The sequence below is a fragment of the Varanus komodoensis genome, unplaced genomic scaffold (genome assembly GCF_004798865.1).
Source record: "Varanus komodoensis strain SLA01 unplaced genomic scaffold, ASM479886v1 scaffold130, whole genome shotgun sequence".
NCBI lineage: Eukaryota > Metazoa > Chordata > Lepidosauria > Squamata > Varanidae > Varanus > Varanus komodoensis.
The window spans coordinates 214,584-237,559 of record NW_025335377.1 but is presented as its reverse complement, the minus strand read 5'-3'; the positions used below and the strand labels follow the sequence as shown (position 1 = coordinate 237,559).

At 47.5% G+C, this 22,976-nt stretch overlaps 1 protein-coding gene across 2 annotated transcripts; it reads right to left on the bottom strand.

The window, feature by feature from the left end:
* Positions 1 to 10,468: 10,468 nt before the first annotated feature.
* Positions 10,469 to 22,976, bottom strand: ORAI3 (ORAI calcium release-activated calcium modulator 3). Of its 2 annotated transcripts, none has more exons than XM_044422562.1 (2): positions 22,408 to 22,976; positions 10,469 to 15,189 (listed from the first exon to the last, which is right to left on the bottom strand). In XM_044422562.1, exons 1-2 carry the CDS (start codon positions 22,660 to 22,662, stop codon positions 14,614 to 14,616), a joined length of 831 nt encoding a protein of 276 aa, XP_044278497.1. In that variant the 5' UTR covers positions 22,663 to 22,976; the 3' UTR covers positions 10,469 to 14,613. The 2 variants fall into 2 exon arrangements, with proteins under 2 accessions (XP_044278497.1, XP_044278498.1); XM_044422563.1 differs by lacking the exon at positions 22,408 to 22,976 and adding an exon at positions 15,381 to 16,316.

The following is a 22,976-nucleotide window of genomic DNA, read 5'->3' as shown; positions in this document are numbered from 1 at the left end:
TGCTGCTGCCGCCGCCGCCGCCAGGGACCAGGGGGCGGGGCCAAAGCACTCAAGCAAGACTCTCGCGTCACATCTCGCGAGATTGCTTTCCCCGCCCTCTCCTCTCTATGGTGACGGTTTTACCGGTTCTCCTATTTCGTTTTTCTCATCCGCGTTTTCGACATGAGGGTGGGGGTGGGGGAGTGCGTGGAACGAGAGATCCACGCACTTATTTCTTCGCCGCAGAGACCGTCTGTCCTGCGTACGGTTTCATTTTAGGGACTTCCGTGTGGTTCCTCGGAATTTAAGATTTGCTTTCTTCTCAGTTTTATCTTTCTTACGGAACGCAGGCTTGTAGTGAATGATCGAACGCGAAACTGCAGCTGGATTCCAAAGATGGAAGGACCGGAGAAGAGCTAGTAGGAGATTACAACCTCGCACATTCTTGCCTCTTCTGAATTAAAAGGAGGCACGCTTAGGCAGGGTTTTTGGCACAGAAGTAGATAATGTGAGCCGGGAGTTAATTAAACCTATGGGGAGTTTTTAAAATGTTGATACCATAAAAATGCAACAAATACGAATCCGCGGAAGCCAAATCAAAGCTCTTTCTAACGGAATTTAAGGCGTAATGTTTTAAACACTTTCGCCACCGGGAGAAAATATCCTAAATTTAAATAAGCATTGAATTGGCTATTTTATAATTGTAGTGGGTAAGGACAGAAGTTCCAAGTATACACCGACATCTGGAACAGCCTCTATGCCAGGGGTGGCCAGACTTGCTCAACGGAACAGCCACATACGGTAAATGTCAGATGTTTGAGAGCCACAAGACATGGACAAATGTTTGTTTATTTATTATGTCCCAACAGACATCGCTGCAGTTAGAAGAGTAGGTACTGCTAGGAGAGGTCTTTTGAGTCTACCGTGGCAGTGAGTCATTGAAAATACGGCTGATAGGTTGTCAAGGCTGCATGCATTAGCTCTGACAGGTCTTGATTTGTAAGATCTCACGATGCTTTCTTTGACTTCACAAACTTCAGTACAGTGATTCAGAACAGTAGGTTGTGCTGAAAATTGAGATGAATTGCACACTGGTTTTCGTCAGCTCAGGATATTTTATTTCTGGAACTTGTGTCCAGAACTTAATTGTAGATTTGGATTTATGGATCATCTTTAGACACAGGTCCTCCTGTAATTCTGTTAGTTCCATTTCCAGCAGATGATTCTATAACGGAAGGTTCGATAATTGGACAACTATCACTGATCAGATCAACCATGAATGGATTTACAAGAAAGGTGAAGCAAGACTTCAGCTTCTGCAAGTCCTCAAACTTGTCTAGAAAATTATCAAATAGTTCTTGTAATTTATCTTGGTATTCTTCCAGTTTACGGTCTTTTATTTTAATATCAGGCAAACTATTTACTCTCCTTTTGAGATTGGGAAAGTAACTGAAGTTTCTTGACAACATGTCTCTTTGAAAAACGTATTTTATTCTGAAAACTGAAAATTGTCTGAGTAAGGTCAGAAACAATCTTCACTTTCACCTAGAGTGCCAAATTGAGAGTCTATAGATGACTCATTATATAAGTAAGGAACGTTCATCATTTTCCAGCTGAGAACAGAATCTTATCTTTTCTTCAAGAAAAGTAATAATAGACTCCAATAGATCCGCAAACTTAATACATTGCTGGTTGACAGCCATCTCACAATGCAATAGAAAGACAGATCACTGGGTCCATCTTCAAGCACCAGTTTTTCAGTAGCATTTTTGAACTGTTGGTGGGCCTTCCCATTTGAGAATTTGAAATTTACAGTTTCAAGAATAGGTTTCATAACATTTTCATACTTGAAGTATCTGGTTGCCAGGTGTTCACAATGAATAATGCAATGAACAGGGAGAAATTCTGGAAAACTGGGATCATTTTCATAAGTACAATTAATCCTGTGTTTTCCCCACCATTACAAGTGTGCCTTCTGACAACACTGACAAGTTTTTCCAGTGGAATATCAGCATTTGTTAAGGCACTGTCAAGCATATTTTTGTTTCTTTTAGGGGTGCACTAAACCCAACATCTCTTCTTTTCAATAACATCAGAGGAAACATAGCAAACAAATATCACCAATTGTGGGTGTTTTGTATGTCTGTAGATTCAGACATAAGCTGAATGCAAGGGAATTCTTTAAATCATTTTGCTTGCAGCATCAGCCGTAATCTGGGAAATATACCTCTCCGTACTGTGGCATGAAGCTGGTGTTTGTGTTATTCGTTTCTGAAGTCTTGTGTTCTTTGCATCCAACACTGCAACAACTTCAGTTACATTCTTCTTAACAAATTCTCCAGCAGAAAATAGGCATGAGCAATATTTCATGCTATAACAAAACTAGCTTCAGTCATTGTTTTGGCTTCCTTATTGAATGTTGTCAGCAGTGTCTGCTGGCTATTTAGTGATGTTTTAACAGTTAGCATGTTTTTCCATAATTCTGATTTAGATGGATAATCAAAAAAAAATGTGATTTGTTTCACAGCGGCATTAAAAGTTACTGGCTTTGTAATGACTGAGTGACATATTGCATATAAGACACAAAGGTTTGCCTCCCTTAAAGGTGAATGCAAACTCTTCTTCCAACTCCGGCTTAACCGTTTTGAGTTCATCTTCATATTTTTGCTTCTTACGACTGGATGATGCCACCCGCCCCCCCTTCACAAAATGCTCCTAAACAGATCGAAGCGCTTTGTAATGGTAATGCTGCCTCGGGCTGACTGGGCTGCTGTTTGAGGCTCAGAGCAGAAGCGAGACGATCGAGGCAGCTCTGATTGGTTATCACAGCAGGAGATTCACGTGTTTTTCCTCGGAGGGTTTTTGTGCTCGCCTCCCGGCTCGGTCGCTGGCTGAACCTTGATTGGTTGAGGCTCAGAGTTGAAGTCACTCGAAGTTCCGACCCGAATCTACTCAGTTCAAATCACAGCTACTGCTAGAAGGAAGGAAGGAAGGAAGGAAGGAAGACTGGCTCGGCATTCGATGTTGGCATTTTCGCCCTGCAGCGTAACTGTGAACTCATCCTGAGGTCCATAAGAGAAAACAAAAAAAAGATACAGTGCCTTAATTTATGGCAGCTTACTTATGCAAAGCACATCCCTGCCAGGATACTATGCTGAATCTGCTAGGGCCAAAATAAAGAATCCTAAGAAATTAGATAAGCTTTTCATGTCAGGAAAGTGTGTCCCTTAGCAGAATAAATCTTTTGGAATATCGGCTTTCAGTTAAGAGTTTTCTCTAACTCTCTGGCTCCTACAAATAAATTCTTATTTTTCTGTGTGTGTGAGGAATGTAGCAGGATGAAAAGATGCCTATTCTCTATGTATAGGGCGGGAGGAAGAACAGTGTAAAACTAGGAGTTCAGTCACCTCTAGCACTTTCTTCATCGATAGGGTGAAATAATATTAAATAAAAGCATTTCAAACATTCCGCATAAGCTTGGCACCACCTGTCTCCCTCATACCAATATTATCGTCTGGCAGCAAAACAACAAAGATCCTTGTGGTACCTTATGAAGACTTACCAGTGGGCATGTGCTTTCATGGACTACAACCCCCAATCAGATGAGATGCTCTGTACCTTGACCAAGGGCCTGATAAAAGAGCCAGTATGGTGTGGTGATTAAGAGAATGGGAATGAGACACAGGCAATCAGGGTTCTAGTCCCGACTCAGCCATGGAGCTTACTGGGTGGCTTTGGCCTAGTCACAGACATTCAGCCCAACCTAGATTGTTACGTATGAGGATAAGATTGAGGGCAGGTGGAGATTTTCGTAAGCCACCTTGAGTTCCTCAAACGAAAAAAATGGTGGGATATAAATATAATAAACCGAAACACACCAAGAAAAGCTCTTCATGCCCTCACATCTGCACACTTTGACAAGAGAAGCTGGCTCGATTGTATATCTACAATCTGTTTAGATATGGGTGGCACATAACAATTCCCAATGGCCAGAATTTGACCAGTTAGTGTATTTGTGGTTTGGAGCAAACTGGCTAATAATAATAGTGTTGCTGGCTTTATGAATAAAATATATGGTATGTGAGTAGAGTTTGGTAGCTCTTGATCCAGAGACACTGAAGGCATTCTGATTTTGCCTACCTGCAGCACACTGCTTTGCTCATTTTCATGAGCTATCTGGAGCAACTGGTTCTGTAATAAGTGGCATCTAGGAGAAAATTATCTGAACACTACTGAGTTGGTGTCTTATGAGCCTTTGTGTAAAAATGCAAAGCTTAGCCCTATATGCAAATTGCAAGAAAAGGATGTGGGAAATCTGGGTTCTAGTACCCACGAAGTCATGACACTCACTGGGTGACTTTGGACCAGGAACTAATTTTCAGCCTTACCTACTTCACAGGGTTTTGTGAGTATAAAAACTGAGTTATAGAAACCACATTGGGTTCCTCACAAGAAGTTAAAAAAGGGAAGGATATAAATGCCCTATAATAGTAACAGGGATAACCAGGGTATTGGTGTTGGTAATAAATCAAACAAAAAATCCCAGGATTTTAAAACAGTGACAAAAGACAAACCTCTGATACATGGAGGATCAAATGGGCACAGTACACCCTCCCTACCAAACTCATCCTACATACAACAGAAATAATATATGATGCATTGGCTATACATGTGCACAAACAAAAAAAAGATTTTCCCACATGTAACACAGATGGATCTTCCATGTTGATCGTGATGTTCCCGAATATAATAGGTAGCATTGTAGATTTTTCATCAGATTTTCTGCAGGTAGAGCTTTTGATGTGATTGCCTCAGGCTGAATTTGTCCAGTGTTGAGAAGAGTGTTGATAGGTCATAAGTAACATGTTGCCATGGGAACTAAATGGCTAGCCAGTGCCTCCTTGATACAGAGAGATTTGGGTGCAAGTTCTGGAAAGGAAGGGCCATCAGAGAAGAAGGCAGCCCTCCCCTTTCCCTTAACCAAGAATAAGGTAATCAGTCTGTCTATGTAAAGGAGAAACTGCAGTTTGAAGTTAGGTAGAAGATGAAAATAGAGCTGTAATTTGGGGTTTCGGTAATCCAGGGTTGAGTGGCATCTTAGATTTGGATCTACTGAGGTTAATCTCAACATGACTTGTAATAGAACTACTGGGGCTTCTAACTCCCAGCAGTTTAGCACTAGTAAAGGCATGATTTAAAAAATCTCTAGGCTGTTTGACCTGTTGCTAATTGCTTACTTCTGGCTTAACTGGAGTATTGATCACTTGCCTTTGAGCAGCTGACTTAAGAGTTTTGTGTTGGAACTTTTATCTTGTAACTTTTATGGAGATTTTGAGTTTCCTCTGCAAGTGATCCCAGTCTGTGACCTCCTTTGTGTCTGATTCTACTTCCATAGCTGCTATTATTTGGTTCTGGTTGGTAAGCCTCTAATCAAAACTAACAAAATAGATTCTGCATGTCTGCAGCCAGCTCATTCACGTTGTAAGGTGAGCGTTTAGACAGTGTGGTTCCTCCATCCGTTTGTTCAACCCAGATTATTTGTAAATAAACCAAGTATTAGAGAGTGCCAGTACACCTCAAGTGACTGCCTTTCAAAGGAGTTTAAACCTGGGCAAGTGCACTACATATTTTTCATTTGCTGGTTTGTCTCTGGAAGGGCTGGAAAATTTGAAGCCTCCCAGCAAGAGGGAGAAGCAGTCTAGTATTTGTAATTTTTCCAGCTGTGGAGAACAATCTCTTGTGCAGAAGGGGTTTTTGGGGTGGGGGAGAGGTGGGAGTACATGCTCCCAGATAATCAAACTTTGGTATGCAGTTTTACATTCAGTGATATTTGAAAAATGTCCTGCTGTAAATCTCTCAAAAACCACAGCAATATTTCACAATTTGGAGTTGAAAATCCAAAAATCTCTTGAAATGTGTATTATTCACTAAAGCTGAACCACTTTTGATGTGAAGTCTGATAATGACCATTTGAAATCCACCAGTGTCCCAAAAAATGGATAGTATTCTGAATTCTGACATTGGTTTAGAATTTCAAACGTAAGGGATTCAGACCGGTTAATTTTAGAATGTTTCTATGCCTCTTTTCTTTCTGTTTTAAATTTTTCATTGCTTTCTATCAGTGAATTAGAATGTTTAGTTCCATCTTCCTACCTTGTTGCAGGTAGACTTTTGGTATATCAGAAATCTTAAGTATCTTTAGGAAATGTTGTGATACTTCCTGTTTGGACCTGCATGCCACAGTCAAGCATAAGGAGGTGGGGCATAATTGTGTTAATTTGTAGGCTGAGTGTTCTGTTTTTGTAGGATTCCTTCTATCCTGGTCCCTTAAGAACAGGGAGGGTAAGCACTGGACTAAAATAAGAACTGAGAATTGATACAGCGTATTTATAGTTCTCAATAGCTGGCTAAAAATTCACCATTATTTAAAAGGATTTGTCCATGCAAACTCAAAACATCCAAGCTGGAGAAAGAATTGTCTATAACTCAAACGTGTGCTTACGGACTTACAACTTAAGACAGTCACCCCTCTTTGAGCACAAGGGTTTCTTCTCTTTTTATTAAGCAGCTTTGAGCTAGGGAAGGATGTGCAAGAGAGTATTAATTTTGCTTTCCACCAGATGGCAGCATATGCTGAGGTCTAAAATTAAATGCTGGCTTTTTATCCTTACAGTTGACATGTAAGCAGGGTAGGGGAGATTCTGGCAGACTGTTTTGGCTTCTGTCCCTTTGCCAGAGGTTGCCAGCTTTCCTCTGGTCTCATATTGCCTGCATTTCACCTGGTCTCATATTGCCTACCCTACTCTAACGTGTATTTAACTACATTTCTACCCTGCCCTCCACTGAGGGCAATGCATGCAGTACTCTCCCACATACCGCATCAATCCATTTCACCCATCAGAGGGAGGGAGAAAGCGGCGCAAAGTCATCCAGTGGGAGCTTCTTGGCTGAAACCCTGGTCCCCATGGTCTTAATCTGTGGGGTAGACCGACCTGATTAGGCTACATGATCATACGACCCATCCAGCATGGCCAAGGTACTATGGGAGCTTTGGCACAGATCGTCTGCCAACAACCAGGTTGCATGCCTACATAGATATGTGCAGGGCTCTCTCTAGGAATTTCTCGATCCTCGTTATTCAAGGGCAATCCATCTTACTATGCTTTACCTTTAATGACTATTTAGCTACACCTGCAGGCTTCACTGAGAGCAAAGTATGTGCTTGTAGACATTGCAAAATGCACTTTTGTCCTCTCCCTCCTGAGTAGCCCCAAAGAATCCCAAAACGTCTGGGGTGGGGGCAGAGAACTCCCTTTCAGGATGCAGTTGGAGCTCACATTCGTGCTGGGGCTTGAGGCAAAAGGGATACGAGATGAAAATTGTAAATATCCCAGCATATTTTAGCATAAAGCTCTTACTGCTATTAAGTAAGCCTCAGAAGAAGCTTTAAATGTGAAAGGCCTGCATAAAAGATGGCAGGAGATCATGGGCATACCCTGCAGATGGAGAAAAGGGAGGTTAGGGCAAGGGAAGGGGCCTGGCCATCTGGGAAACCAGCTGAGCTGAATTTGGCCCACAGACCTGTGGTTCTGCATCTCTCATGTGCTCCAGAACCAGAACAGAGGGCAGTGCTTCCAACCTGTGAGGGCTAAGACAAGTGCACCAAGTTTCCATGTTCAAAGCCAGAGGGTGTGGAAACTGGGAGTGTAGTGAGGAGCATGAGCTCCTTTCCGTCCATATTCTCGCAGCCATCCAGCCTGGAGTGCTCCTGAGCCGCCCGCCTCGGCCAGAGCTGCCCTTGACCTTTTCTCTCCCCGTTTCCCAGGCCTCCTTGGCTTCTCCCCAGCTGGGACCATGAGTATTCTCAGACAGCGTAAACATTTCACCAGCCTTGGAGGGTGGCCAAAGCCAGAAAGGGATTATATGTAGCTGAGCTGTGTCCAGAAGGGGAGGTGAGGAGATGGGGGGGGGGGGAGAACGTGAGCGCACTGCGGGATGAGTTTCCAAGGCCGCGCGGGGGAGAGAAACACCACTGTTCCCAAACAAGGCCCAGAATGGGTCAAGATGAGCCAGGGCCAACTGACAAAAGGCATCCGGGGACTTGGGAGATCCAAGCAGCACCCCAGAGGAACTGGCAGGAGGAGGAGAACACGTGGCCCACCAGACACTGCTCGGCTGCAGCCTCCATCAGCCTTAGCCAGGAAGGCCAGTGGTCATGGATGATGGGCATGCTGGTCCAATGTCTGGCAAACCATGCACTCCCCACCTTTGCTCTGGAGTGTCAGGCTAGAGCTGAGGAGAGCCATGTTCAAATCCCTTCCCGGGCGAGAGGCTCTCCCTGCCCCAGGAACTGTTGCTCGTGCTCAGTTTAAGCTCTCACGGGGTTGCTGTGATGGTTAAATGAGGACTGGAGAAAAGAGCCTTGTCTCATCTGAGCTCCTTGGAGGACAGGCAGATGGAAGTGTAGTACATTCCCGTGGCGCCCCTGCCTTTCCACGGCATCCGTGCAGGAGTGCCTCCTCGCTGGCAGACTGTCCTCCTGCAGTCCGATTTGCCTCCCCTGGCCCAGCCCCCTCATGTTGTCTCTCTGAGGAAACTCCATTTTTCAGTGTAATGCATTTGGCAGGAGTCGTCAGGAGACCACGCAAGCAGGCAGTGAAGTGACACATGTCTGTGTGTGCGATACGCAGCCCCGCATTCAAGTTACCTTCATAGGATGACTCGCAACAAATTTCCCATTATTTTTTCTTAAGGCCTCCATCCAGAGAGATGATTTATGCTCAGGGCCCATCACATTAGTGAGCTGAACTGGATGGCGACTGCCATGTTCTCTCCATCTCCGTGGGATTAATTCTGTGTGTACTTGCTTAGGAGTTCTGTGTGCACTTGTCCCATTGACTGCGGCAGTCCATATTTCTGAATATACATACAGAGGATCGCATAGTGTCTGTCTCCTAAACCTGCAGCAGGATATCGGTGACAGAGCCTTTCCAATTCTGCTGCCTTCCAGATGTGTTGGACTACAACCTCCATCAACCGAGGGGATGGGGATGATGTGAATTGTAGCCCATTGGATTTAAGCAGGGGCGGGTGTTCGGTAGTAAATAACTTTGGAAGCAGAATGGATGGGTACCATTTCAGACTGTAGGGAATGGGAGGATCGGTTTTTTTTAATGCTCCACTATGTTGAATGCCCTTGGAATTAGAAAATCACCAAGGCTGGTAAATGAGTGAAGGTGCAGCCTTCCACCCCCAAGTGGAAAGCTTCTGTTTGCAGGTAATTTTTACATGGAGGAGGTGCATTAAAAAGATAAGAAGCCACCTCCCTCCCTCCCGCCAGCAGTTTGAAGTAGTGCACACCGTTCTACATCTTCAACCCCTTCCTTCTATGGCAAGCGTAGAAACAGACTGGATTTCCCTAGAAAGGAGAAGTTGGCCAAAATGGGGCTCACAGGAAAAAACAGAGCTGCAACAGCTGCAGTGGGGCAGGGGAAGGTGATGTTTAAAAACCATACAGCACTACATAAAACTATGGGGCTATTAAAAATAGATAGCCAGTAAGAACTGGTTAGATTATTAGCACATCTCTAAATATAAATGTCTAAGAAAGGTGCGGAGATGAAGCAAACCATGTAACAGTCTCCCATTATTTCTTTGACTTCTTTAAAAGGACAAAACACCCCCTTCTCTAACACACATATAATAGGTAAATATTAAGACATGCAGGCTTTGGAGTCACATAACACTTGATCAAGTACAGTCACATTCATCAAGCACAGAGCTTGAATCGCTCGCACCAGGGACGGACAACATGCGACCCTCCACATCTTGATTGACAACTCCCATTAGCCCTACTCAGCAAGTCAAAGGCAAGGCATGGTGGGAGTTGCAGTCCATGAAAGACCACACATTCCTGAAACCTGTACTACACCAAATCAGTCTAAAATCAATCCATATATGATGGAATAAGCAAGGAACCTAGTTTTAAACACCAGATTCCAGACCTTGCCTAAATGAAACACCACAGGTGTCTCAGAAACTATATCAATTGTCCAACCATCTTAAAAACAGCAGCAGCAGCTTACTGTAGCAATAAATTCAACACTGAAATACTCCATCCTGTGCAGCGCATGTAGTAAAGAACCAAATATTTTACTACAATTAGCGGTGTCCTAAAACTATGAAAGCTTGAGAACAGAAGCAGAAACGTGGCCTATGTCTGGCTGATGTCCTGTTTGGACTGTACCACAGGGTGAATGCATCCCAGGTATAATACTGTCCTTGCATATAGAAGCAGGCATGCTGGGGCAAAGGCTAGGCTAGAGAACCCTTCTACATGCTAGCTTTTCACAGGCAAGGATGCATTTCAATATACATTGGTAGTGATATAGACTCATGAAGAACCCTGCAATAACCTGGGGATGAACATGAAGACCAAACACAAGTCTGGAAAGCCCTCTGTGCTTTTCAGCAATTTCATTTGGACAGCTTTTAGTTTCTTTAAAAAACACATTTTATTTTAAAAATATACAGAATAAAAAGTGCCAGAACCTGAGCTCTCCTACTTGAGCAGCAGAGAGCATGCCCAGAAATACATGGTCAAGTGCGTACCATCGGTGTCTTGTGTGAAAGTCCAAGCCCCATGCTGGTTAACTTGTAAACTAAAACAGCTCCCGTGAGAATGAAAACATTTTTAAAAGCCAAGACAATGTCTGTCCTGAGGCATACAAGCTATTGAGCTGGTGTGGCTAACAGTGAGTTGATACGATCTATTTTTTGTTTAAGAGAGAAATGTCAGCGCTGCTTGATAGCAGACTGTATTGAATTTTCAGCAGCTGCTGCACTTCAAGAAAGAGTCAGCAACATCCCCGATCAGCATTGATTTTATGCATCTTTTTCTCCTCTGCTGAGCGGCTGTACATCAGCACAGCATGAAATGACATTAGCAGGTCTCGTGGGACACGAACCAACTTTATCATACGTGGAATTCCGTGTTTCTTTCCCCTACCCCCGCTGGATCCCTAAGATGTTCCTTCATCACACAAACATCTGCAAGTGAGCAGAGAACACACTGGGGGGCGGTTTGTAACTTTTTTCCTCCTCATTTGTAATTCAGAATCTCTTTTTAGTGCTGCCCCTACGCCATGGTCCCAAACTACTTTCCTCCCAGAGAGAGAAGATGCAGGTTCCTGCGTCTCTTGTCATTCTTAGGGGAGAAAAGCAGCTGAGAGGAAGTACAATTTTACACACGAATAGCTGGGGAAGAAAGCACAGGACAGCTCCCCTTCTTCCTCCCCTTGCTGCACCCCCCCTAAACTGTTCCGGAAACAGCTTACAGCTGTTTTACCAGATAGCCAACATCCCATATGGTATCTCTCTCTAACGTGCTATCTTTGTCATGCTTGAGCTTGACCCCAAAGCAGCAGAACCAGCCCTTGCTCAAGTGGGAGCCTTCCAGACTTCCTTGCCCATCAGCTCCAGCGAGCTTAACCCACGGTCAGCAATGCTGAGAGCTGCAGCAGAGGGACACCCGGATGTGGAAAGCATTGACCCAGGGGTGGCAACACAGAGGGGGCCCTGCTTCCGTCGTCAGTGACTCTCAGTCATGGGGGTGGGCGGTGGCTGCGCCCCTGCTCCAGCTTTCAGGATCACAAAGGGCAAGGTTAACTTCCACCACAAAGGTGTCTCCGTTACTCGTTTGCTGCTACAGATAACAGCCAAGACATCAGCTTGGAGACAACTTTGCAGGGGAGGCCAAACTTGTTGACTGTCCCTGCTGCGGTCTGGCCTTCCTGTTGGTCTCTGTGAACAGGGGCTCCATGGGGAGGTGGAGGACAGCAAGTGTCATAAGCACAGACCACACGCCCCAGATTATCTGGCTTCATACAGTCTCCCTCTAACCCCTTGCCTGTCACTCTCAATGAGACCACAGAGCGCGTTCAGTATCCCAAGTCAGAGTAACAGGCCCCTCATGCCTGCATGCCCGGTTGGGTGCAGGGCTGGGGAAGGCAGTGCAAGGGCGTGGAGGCACCTTGGCCAGAAGCTCACGTCCTAGGCTCATGCACCATTGTGCTCCCTGGCCCCATAAACAAGGCAGATCTCAGGATGTTGGGTATCCCCCCACCCCATCTGGATGCTTTTGTGCAAGGGGCGTCTCAGATCAATGCCAGAGATTAAAAGTAATCGCAGCAGCAGCAGCAGAAAAGAGCACCCACAGCTGCACACGGCTCGGATGCTGATATTTACCCACTCTGCCTTCTCCCGATCCAACAAAAATATACCATTTCCCGTCAAGCTTGACAGCTAAGAATGAACTGTCCTTCTATAGAGAAAAGGCATCGGTCTTTGACAAGGCTGAGACCATGAGTCATCCTTCAAGCATCCCTTTGCTTGATCTAAGAAAACCAAGACTGCCTCTAGGAATCCATCCGCTGCCCTGACCAGCAACAGGGTGTGCGCGCGCCTGTCCCTACTGCACCAAAAGGACACATTCCCCTTTTCTGTGGCCGTAAGCCAGGCTGCCCCATTGCTGCCATGGCCCCCAGTGGAGGGGTTGGTCAGAGGAGGAAGAGAAGACATTGCTATCACCTAGCAACCGCTGTGCAGGCTTTTGTACCAATGCTCTGCCGTTGCCAGGAAACGTGAAGTGCTCCGTTTCCTTCCTCATCTTGCACAAGAGGCCAGCCAGTTCAGAAGCATCAAAGACTCTGAAACTCGGCAATCAGATGCTGCAGAGCTGTCAGGGTCCCCAGCCTTTTTGGACCCATGTGGGAACTTCAGAAACTCCTGTGCACACCACCATAGCATGCCCAGTCTGTGGTTCACTGCTTCCGTGTCGGTCAGCTCTTGATCGTGGGCTGCAGCAAAACCTTTCATGTCTACTGGATGTTGCAATGTTTCTTTAAGAAGGGATCGACTAATTTAGCTAATTGCAGGCAGTGTGATTCAACTATTGCTCTTTCATAACACAGGAATTGGCATTGTTCAGTTGTTGCTTCTTTTTGGGAGGTGGTTATTACAAGTCAATTTTGTACCAAAACAATCTTTAACATCCACTGGAATATATCCTCTTCCAAATTATTTACCTGCCTCATGGAATTAACAAGTGGGAGGAGGAATTGGATCTTTGCAATCTCTCAAGAGCTAAAAGATTGATATTATGAAATTGGAAGAATATATTCACCACCTTCTATGCAATGTGTCAAGGACCTAACAGGAAGATGCCACCTTCAAGTGGATACTTATTTGAGTATTTGGTCTACTTTTGTACAAGCCTGTGCACAGTTGCTAGAAAATTATTGTTAAATGCATGTATGGATATTAAAACAAGCTGGGAAAAATGAAAAAAAAAATCTGGGGTTCCTATGGGCACCGCTGCAGAGAGCTTCTGTGGGGGCTGCAAGGGACCTGTTGCGGAGGGCCATTGAGAAGAAGCAGCTGGGCCCACTGCAGCCCAAGTGTGTGGTTCTTGGAAGACAGACAACTCTCTCCAGGCTCCACTCCTGGAGTGGAGTGGAGGGGATCTTCACAGGGACAAGACATTGACTCCACCCCTCCCTGTTATCCATTCCTAGCTTATTTTCTGATAACTGGGACAACTGGCTGCAGGAAAGCCAGCCCTGAGAAAAGTCTGGCATTCCTTCCCCATGTGCGCTTTCTTCATGTTAGTGCAGGACCCCTGCACGTCTTCCCCTGAATGGGGCAATCCTATGAATGCTGGTCCCATGCCATCCACCTGGGCCGTAACTCAGGTCCCCGCAGGCCAGAACTGGCCGACCCAGAACCGGAGCTCCGAGTGCAGCAGGCAGAAGGTGTTGCTCTGTTGGCCGTGCCAAGGCAGGACTGGCATTTCCATCAGGCCCAGCCCACCTGGAAGCTTCATTCTGCCTGGCGTCCCAGTGACTGACTTGGCAGAGCCCTCACTGTGGCCTGGGCCTCGGCCCCACAGCTCGCTGGACTACCCCCAGACTCAGGCCAGTGCTGGTTTGCATCCCAGCTTCCTCAACAGCCCATTAAGGAGAGGGCAGGGAGCTCCACAGATGATGGTTGGCATAGCCTTGTCCCATTTTATGATATTTGGGGGTTTGGGGCAGCAAAAAGGCAGGATTAAGTGGCTGGTTATGCTTTTCCGAAGCCACTCACCTTCCACCTCCACCTTTAGCTCCTGTGACTAAAATACCTGAGGACTCCCTGCTCCTGTTTTTCATGAAGAGGCAAACAGGAAACAAATTGCACCCAATTAAAGCAAAGCCACTGTCCCTCCTCTTGGGGGACAAATGCCATCCCTCTTCTTAGAAGCAGCTCCAAGCCAAAGTTCCTTGCATCTATCAGCTGACAGGGCGGATCAAGTGTGGGCTTGGGCTGCTCACTTCCAGGAACAGTTCCAGATCAGCAAAAGCTTCTGTGTTTAACAACCCTTCCTTCCATTCATTTTCAGGGACGCACAAGTGAATTTGTTAAGATGCTGAGTGGGGAAGCGGGGGACCTTCAAAAAGGTCCCAGTGGCTTTTTGGTTACATTCCAACTGAGCTGGTTCCCTCACCGCCAGGATACAAGCAAGATGGCCGGCCGTCTTTCCCGCGAGAAACAGCAGCTTCCAGCGACTTGAGCCTGTCCCTGCACGACCCCCAAACCTCACACCACCTGCAGCGCTGTAGCTTCTCCATCCAGCTGGTACTTGATCTGGTGGAGCTCCTCCAGCTCTTGCTGGTGCCGGTCTGTTTTGTGTCCTACCAGGGACCGGTAGAAGTGCAAGGCGAAGATCACAAAGACCACGCCAACCGGGACCATGATGGCCGTGGACGCCATGGCCGCGTTCCAGCCAGCGCCCTCCGGAGGGGCCGCGGTGGTGTCGTTACCGGAGGGGACCGGCACAGGGGCACAGCACCTCTGGGCCGGGGAGGTGCCCCTGATGGGCATAAATTTGACCCAGCAGATCAGCACCACCTCGGTCAGGAAGAGGAAGATGCCCAGGGCCGTGGAGAACCCCCAGGCCAGCTCAATGTAGTGGTGCATGCGCTCATGAGGAGACTCGTTGACCGAGTTGAGATTGTGGATGTTGCTGACGGCCTCGATGTGGGGCAGGATGCACGTGCTCACCATGAGGGCAAAGAGGTGGACGGCCACCAGCACTGTGGTGCAGGCGCTGAAGGCCACGAGGAGCTCCTGGGGGTAGTCATAATCTTCAAGCTGCACCTCCACCATGGCCACCTGGGGGGACGGAGAAGAGAACCATCATCTCTGACTTCCATGAAGACTGACCGTTAAACGTCACATGACATTTATAGCCTGGCTTTCAAAGGAGCATGCACGGTGCACCCTCCATTTTATCTTCTCAACTGCCCTGTGGAGTGGGTTAAGCTGGCCCTGAGTGAGAGAATCCCGAAACGGCCCAAGCTCACCCGCAGGGCCCTCCTGGTTCAATCCAGTGTCCAAAGTCCCACATCAGTGTATATAGTGTTGCAGATATTTTCCTTTTCCAGGTGACAAATTCCAGAGCAGTGCTATTTTCAGCACATTTTCAAAATCCCAGATCCATAACTGGGCAAAACCTTTGTTAGAACCAACCCAATTCTGCACGAATCTGCAATCCTTAGAATTCTGAAGAACTGGAAAGAGCGCTCTTTGCTATGGAATTTGGGTTGGTTCTAATATTGCTCAACTGTGGATTTTGAACTTTAAATGTTTATTTTATAAATAAGAATAGAACATGCATGGAGGCAAACAGGCACTCCTGCACCCTATCTAGACGCCGCGGCATCTGTTACTCAGCAATTCGCACAGCTGCAACACCCTGCCCTCATTTCAAGCCAACTCCTGAGAGAAACGCTCAGTCTGGCAGTCACTTCTGTCTGTTCCAGGAGTGAGGTATCCAGCTTTTGGACTCCAGTTCCCATCATATAGGAAGTTAGTGTCGTGAGATTTCTCAGCTGTCCTCAGGAACAGCTCCTTATGTTAGGTCGGTAGTTTTATCCCCATTTTGCAGATGGGGATGATTGAGGCCCAGAAGTCTCAGCCATGGTGCAGTTTTAATCAGTGGCTTCAGGTTTCTGCTGAATGCAGCACTTTGGGTGGTGATCCATGTCAAACCAGAGGAATTTGGGGAGCAGAAAGCAGAGTTCCCCCCTTTTTGGACTGCCGTCCTGCCTCCCACATGCTTGTTTCCAAGGAAGATCAGAACTGAGGGCTAAGCACAACTTGTCCTGTTGTCCCCACCTCATGCTTAAGGCTGACAGCCATCCGAGCTGACCTTACCATGGCACTCCTGTTAAACCCCCCGCTTGGCACTAGGGCCCTCTTCAGGCCTGGGGGAGCTGCCCCCTATTCTGGTTTGATCAGACGCTGCTCCAGCCCTGGCCTGAATCCCAGTTCATTGGCAGTGTCCCCAGAGAACTGGGGCAGGCGGGCGGGAGGGAGGGAGCAAGGGGAAGGGCTTAACCCACACCAAGAGCATTCCCGCGGCCTGACCGGACAGCAGACCTTTCTGGAAGCAGAGGAGGAGTGGAAGGAGCCTGCGTGGCCCCCGCCCCACCGCACACAGTCGGCCCGGCTTGGCCAGACGCCTCGATGCCGCTGCTGGTCGTGCCTCAGTGAAACAAATCCCCTCGCCCTTGAGGCGACGAGACCGCAGGCAGGCAAGAGGCGGGCAAGGCGTATTTTCAGAAGTGGCCCACATTCAACCGGGCGGCGACAGCTGGTTGGCACGGGACCCATGAGGGAGCGCGCCCTGGAGATGCCAGGGCACGAATGGAGGGGGCCGTGGACCGATCCCACCCCCACCGGCATCCCTCCTGCCTGGGGCAGGCAAGCTCACTGGGTACCTGCTTCCTCACAGGTACCCAGCCCAGCCGCTTCCCAGCCCACAGACCCCCAAGGCAAAATATCAGGTGATGCACAAGGAGACACATGAGGAGATACACGCCATCCAGCTCTAAACAAGATGAGACTGAGAGCCACTAACTGGTTCCTCAAGGGAAGCGTTGCAGGGCTCAGATCCACCCGGAAGCGTGTGGGCATCACTGGGCCTAATCCTTTGAGAGAAAAGCCTCTACAGATGCCCAGAGGGACTCTGCTTCCTCAGCATTTCATTTATTCTGGGACTTGGGCCTGGCCTTGGAAGTAGGCTCCAGGGCTCCAGCAAAGCTCTGGTTTGATGCTGGTGTCCTGACGACCTCCAGCTGTTTTTGTCCCAGGAAGAAGGGCTACATCACAATCATAAACTTGAATTACAACTGCCAGTGCAAAATGCCTCTCAAGTTGCAAGTGAGATCCTTACAACCACCCTTACAGGTAGGGTGGTGTTATCCCCCCCCCCCCAGCTCTGTCCATATCCCGGGTGGGTGTGGGGAAAGCAGCAAGGGCTGAGAGACTGCAGCAGCTTGCCTAAAACGAAGCAAGATTTGAACCAGAAGCCTCCTGCCTCAAAAGCTCCTACTCCCGGCTGCCCCCCCCCGTTTCCACACCCCCCAGGCCACCTCCCCCAAACCAAATGGTGCTCTTGAGAGAGAAGAGCTGTAACATTTTGTTCCATTAACTCCCCCTCCCCAAACTCCGCAACAGGGCCGCCGCAGCCGTCTGCTTCCTCAGATCCTCCCTCCCTGCCTAAGCTCCCCTGTTGCTTTGGTTACCAGCAAATGAGATCACATTGCAAGGAATGCGGTTTTGCCTTGGGACCTGGCTGGGCAAGGAGAGAAAATAACAGACAATGCCTGACATTTGTTATCCCGCCCTTCCTGGTGGTCCAACTCCCATTTTATCTTCCCAAGAGCCCTGCAGGGCAGCTTAAGCTGGCCCAAGTTGCCCAGTGAGCTTTGTGGTTGAACAGAGATGAGAATCCAGTTGCCCCCACTACCTAAGGGCCGTCTGCTGTAACTACTACACCACACTGTCTCTGAGGAAAACTGCAGGCAGGCATAAACACGGCTTAAAAAGCAAGCAAGCCAAGCTAGCAGGAGAGTTGAGGACCATCAACCGGTGTGATCAGGTTGGGAGGGCAGATCCAGGCCTGTGATGTGCTTTTACGGCTAAGACTGCCAGCCCACGCACTTTCCGCGAGGGCACGACCATTAACCAGGCTGATTTCTGAGCAGACATGCCTAGGCTCAAGCTGCACAAGCCCACAGCACAAATCCCACGTTCAGTGTGAACTCTCTGGTAGCCTTGGCCTGTCTGCAGTCTTTCTTTCAGCCCCTTCATTCACCTGAAATACGGCGGTCATAACACTAAATCCACCACTTCAAAGGGCTGGTGGAAGGACTACTGCAAAAACATGCATGAAGTTCTTTACATACCTCAGAGTATGTCTATGCAGGGTATGCATTCTGTATATGCATTATCATCGTTACTGGAGGTCTTCCCCCAGGCGCCCTTGCCAAATGAGGGAAGAAAGGGTCTTTTCTGTGGTGGCACCTTGTGGCATACTCTCTTCAGAGGGACTCACCTACACCATAGTCTTTCAGGCCCCTGGAGAAGACCTGTGTATTTTTTCAGGCATTTGCTTTCAGTGCTCCTTTACTGCTGATCTTAGTCTGGCTTTATGTACTAAGGTGGTTTTATTCTTTGCAGCTGATTCTAACTTTAGTCTGGGCTGTTTTTCTTAAGTTGGCATTTTCTGTCTTGAGTGTATTGTACAGCACTTGAGTTCCTGAACAGGTTAAAAATACAACAAAAGCATTTCTGCTTGAGGGTTGGTTGTTGTTTTAAACATCAGCATCATTTCTGGAGAAAATGGTTGATGCTGTTTGAACCTGCAGGACAGGGTGTGGTGCTTTTAAAAGAAAGTTTACCTAGGATGGCAAAGCTCAGAAATCTGGGGACTTGGGATGCAGCTGCAGCAGCCCGGGAGTCCAGCTGAGGAAAAGGGTTTTCAAGAAGCAAGCAGCTCCTGGGCGGGTTCATGCAAAGAGGACGGGTGGAACTAGCATGGTTTTCAAAACAGAAACATGAATCGGAAACCTCAGGGCACAGGGAGGAAGGACACATGGAAGATTGACTCCTTTGTCTCTGGGGAAGGGCATCTTGGCTTGGTGAAGGTGGAGGAGCTTTGCTACTCCCACCAGGAAGAATACTGGGCTCTGTTGGCCTGCTCCCCACCCTGCCCCTCACCAGAAATTAGACTTGGCTCCCATTGCCACCTGCCCTCAGACTGGGGGTCGGAAGGCAAGCACCCCCTGGCCCCGGGCTGCAGCTGTGGCAGGGTGTGCAGCCCGGATGCCCCAGGGCTTCTTGATGAGCAGCACCGAGGGTGCCGTCTGCCACTGCCATCTTCACGGTAGTGCATGCCTGGAGTTTTTGGGAGGGGGGGATTTTCACAGCTACACTAAAAAATTGCTATGAGCTGCCCCTGTTACAATGTGGCTTAGTCTCGAACCAGCAATTAAGGTTTATTAAAGGCTGGTGCCTCACGGAGATGAAAACAGCTAGAGCTGGTTTGGGGGGCCATTGTAACGAGGAGCTGCAGTTCAGAATGTACCACTGTTTTGGCCTCATCCACGGATGAAAGCGTCACATGTGTTGTGTGTGCACTTGTGTTATTACAGTTTATTGCAGCCTTCCACAATCTGGTGACCTACCCAGATGTTTTGGACTACACTTCCCAGCATTCCTGACCAGCAGCCATGTGAAACTGCCCCGAGGATCATTTGATTCTAAGGCTGCATAGATGATAAAAATAAGAATGATTATGAGTGATGTCCTTCTATACACAGCAGTTAAGGACAATTTAAAAATATCCCTGCAGCCTATAACTACTTAACATACATTTTTCTAGGAAGTTTGGGCATGAATGGGTGCTTGAATGCAGCATTGCAAAAATGTGCTGAAAAGACCCAGAATTCTTCCTCAGGCTGAATGAATGCTCCCAATACCTAAAGGCAACATGTCCATGAACATGTGCAGAGTTCCAGTCCTTTGTGAAAGGAATTAGCTTCAGCTGTTTTTTTTGAAATAGATGGAAAACATATTGCTTCTGAGTATATGCAGAGTACAATTCTATTTCTAAAAGAAGCATATTTCCAAAACTTAGGTTGCATAGGAATTGTTTTTAAAGCATTATGGAAACAGAAACAAAAAACACAGAGCACAAAAAATTCTGACTACCTCTCAGTTCACTTTTCTGTTTTTCTAACACCTTCTTGGTTTTTTCTGTTCACTTCTATGTTTTTCTAGCATCTGCCCTTGAGAGCTTCATTCAGCAGTTTTGGTGTTAAAAAAAGAAAAAGAAAAGCAGAAGTAAGAAAGAATTGTAGGTCACCAGAAAGAGAGAGAGAGAGTGTGTGTGTCTCTGTGTGTGACAAACCACAGCCCAAATTTCTACATTTTGACGCAGAGCTCCAAATGGCAGGCCTAGAGTCATGTTAGAAGACAAGGAAGAACTGGGAAGTCTGAAGAAGATTGGGCTTCATGTTTTAGACTTCCTAAAATTCTACATATTTCCACATCTGGATAGTTTTCTTTTAATATTCCCTCCTGCCTTCCTCCTGACCACACTTCCAGCTTCTTCCTCTTCTATCTGTTTTACCAGTCGAAGCTGACGAAAGCATGTCAACAGCCTATTTAGGAGAAGGCAAGCAGTTCCTAGGTTGTTTTTACCCATTTGTAGGTTTCATTTTTTTCCCCTGTCCAAAATTAGTAACACATTTATTACAGACATATATTCTGGGTGGGTCCAAAACCAGATCAATCCTATTCTCAGTTTCAAAAACATATAAATTGGTGTGAGGGAGGGATAGTATGAAAACACAAAACCCAACAGCAAATATGCTAGAAATAAATGGATAAAATATGCTCATAATGATGATGATAGGGGATGTTTTATTCTTGGTCATATCTACTCTCAAATGCTATGTCAGATAATATGCAGCCAATTCTTAACTGCTTAAAAATAATAAGGAAGGGATAAGTAATGACTATGAGGCTCAAGCAGTTGCCCAATTCTGTCTTTATTCCTAAGAACAAGGAACAAGACAGACCCAGGTTCAAGCTTGCACTTAGCCATGCTACTCTCTGGGTGATCCTGGGTCACTCATTTATTCCCAGCCTAACGTACAACCAGTCTCATGAACCTGGGAGAACCTACAAGCTTGGGGGAAAACGATGCGTACCATCCTGAGCTCCTTCTACAAAGCACAGGATAAGTGCAAGTTAAAATGTAATTAAACTAATGAAATGGACGTTCATGCCATGCTCTCTCAGGTTCAAAGGTGGCAGCCCTAAATAATCCACAGCAGAGGGCATCCTGCCACGCTAGTTTCTTGAATGGAGATGTTACTGATTGCATGCTCAAAGTAGTTCTCTGTTTTTTAAGGTTTAGGCAAAGTGTCAGCATTCTGGAATTGAGTTGTCTGTGCAAAGTGGTTGCAAAGCTGACAAACGAAGTGACTCTCACGGTAAGAGGAACTGGAGCACAAGTTTATAGAGAGTTCGTGGAAAACAAACCCTTTCTTCTGATATCTTTACTAAGGTACGTGGTATCTTTATAAGCTCATCAGAAACCAGAGCAAACTTCCCCAGCCTAGTACTCCATTGGCTGTGTTTGCTGGGGATTCTAGGAATTATAGTTCAACACATCTGGAAAAGACAAGCTTGGGGAAAGTGAACTACAGCATTGAATGCTCTAGTCTAGTCCATAAAATCTTGCGCCACAATAAAACTGTTTCACTTTAAGCTGCCAAAAGGCTACTTGGGATGTTTGCTGATTTGTTAGACACCGGGGGGGGGGGCATTTTTTCCAAGCTGGGGGCTACTTTAGTTACATCAAATCTCCATAAGCATCAGACTCAGTTCTTACATTCCTGCTCTGATTAAAAAGATAGCCACAGAAAGGGGGTCACTAAGCTGAAAAAGTCTCAAGCTTTGCACATATTTTGGAAAGAAAGACAAAAAGAGCATCTGTCAAAAACTGGGAGCAGACCCAGGAGATCCCCATGCACAGTTTCTTGGACAAAGTCTCAAGAAAGTAGATTTGGGTCAGAATTCCTGGGCTATATCCGGTCCTCTGGTGGGGGGAGGGGCCCCGTAAGTGAATCAGCCCTTCAGAAATCTGTGGATGGGAAGAGAGATAGTAAGCAGCAGCCGTTTGCATGCTGGCGTTATCTGGCACAGGGCAGCAAGGAGCACTGGTTAGAACAGTGGCATTTCTAGGCTCTCCTTGGCAGGGAAGCTGCCGGGGTCCTTTGCAATGCACCACAAGCAAGCAGAGCTGAGAAAGCGAACATGCGCGAGGGGTTTGCATCCGTGCTCGCTGGGAGGGTGAGCAAGGGGTACCTCCAGAGCACGAAGAATTGAGAGGCTCAGCCTCCAGAGGGCCTCCTTTGGGGAGAAGGGCAGCAGGGAATCCCGGAAGGGAGCACAAACCCCGGGTCGGCGTGGTGGGTGTTGATCCGATTCTGGGATGCAGGCGGGGACGGGATGTCCTCTGTCCGCACTTACCATGGCAAACCCGGAAAGCAGGGCTGAGGTCCGGCTGGAAGCTTTGAGTTTGGCCCGGCTGAGATACAGTCGCCGCCAGTTGAGGGCATGCAGGGAGTGCTGGTTGGCGCTCATCAGCTCCAGGTAACTTCGCCGGACGAACTCCCGGTAGGTGGCCGAGACGCCCAGGGTCTCCGAGGAGTCGGGGTTCAGGGGCTCGCGCTCCCCCTCCGTCCCTTCGCCATCCGCTGCCTCGACCCCGCCACCGGGCTTCATCGAGCCCTCTGGAGTGCGCGATGGACCAGTCACGGGGAAAAGCGCGGCTCTCCGAGTTTGTTTTTGGGAGCGGGGAGCGGGGGAGCTGCTGGCCGGGGACGCTCGGCGGAGGAGTGCGGAGGGGAAGCCCAACGGGATGGGGGGCGGGGGCCCGGGGGGCGCCGCTGGATCAAAAGTTTGTGTGCCGGGCGGGGGAAACGCAGGGGTTACCTGGCGAGAGAGTGGGGAATGGAGAAGTTCGGTCCAGGAGGACGCAGGAAGCAAAGGCGGGGAAACTGGCCAAGCGGAAAGATGAAGAGCCGGGCCAGCCCCCA

Excerpts from the sequence above, each read along its gene's own strand:
- ORAI3 (XM_044422562.1), bottom strand. The coding sequence starts at position 22,662 with ATGAAGCCCGGTGGCGGGGTCGAGGCAGCGGATGGCGAAGGGACGGAG. Across the intron at positions 15,190-22,407 it reads TGCTTTCCGGGTTTGCCATG|GTGGCCATGGTGGAGGTGCA; the intron begins GTAAGTGCGGAC and ends CCGTCCCCCCAG.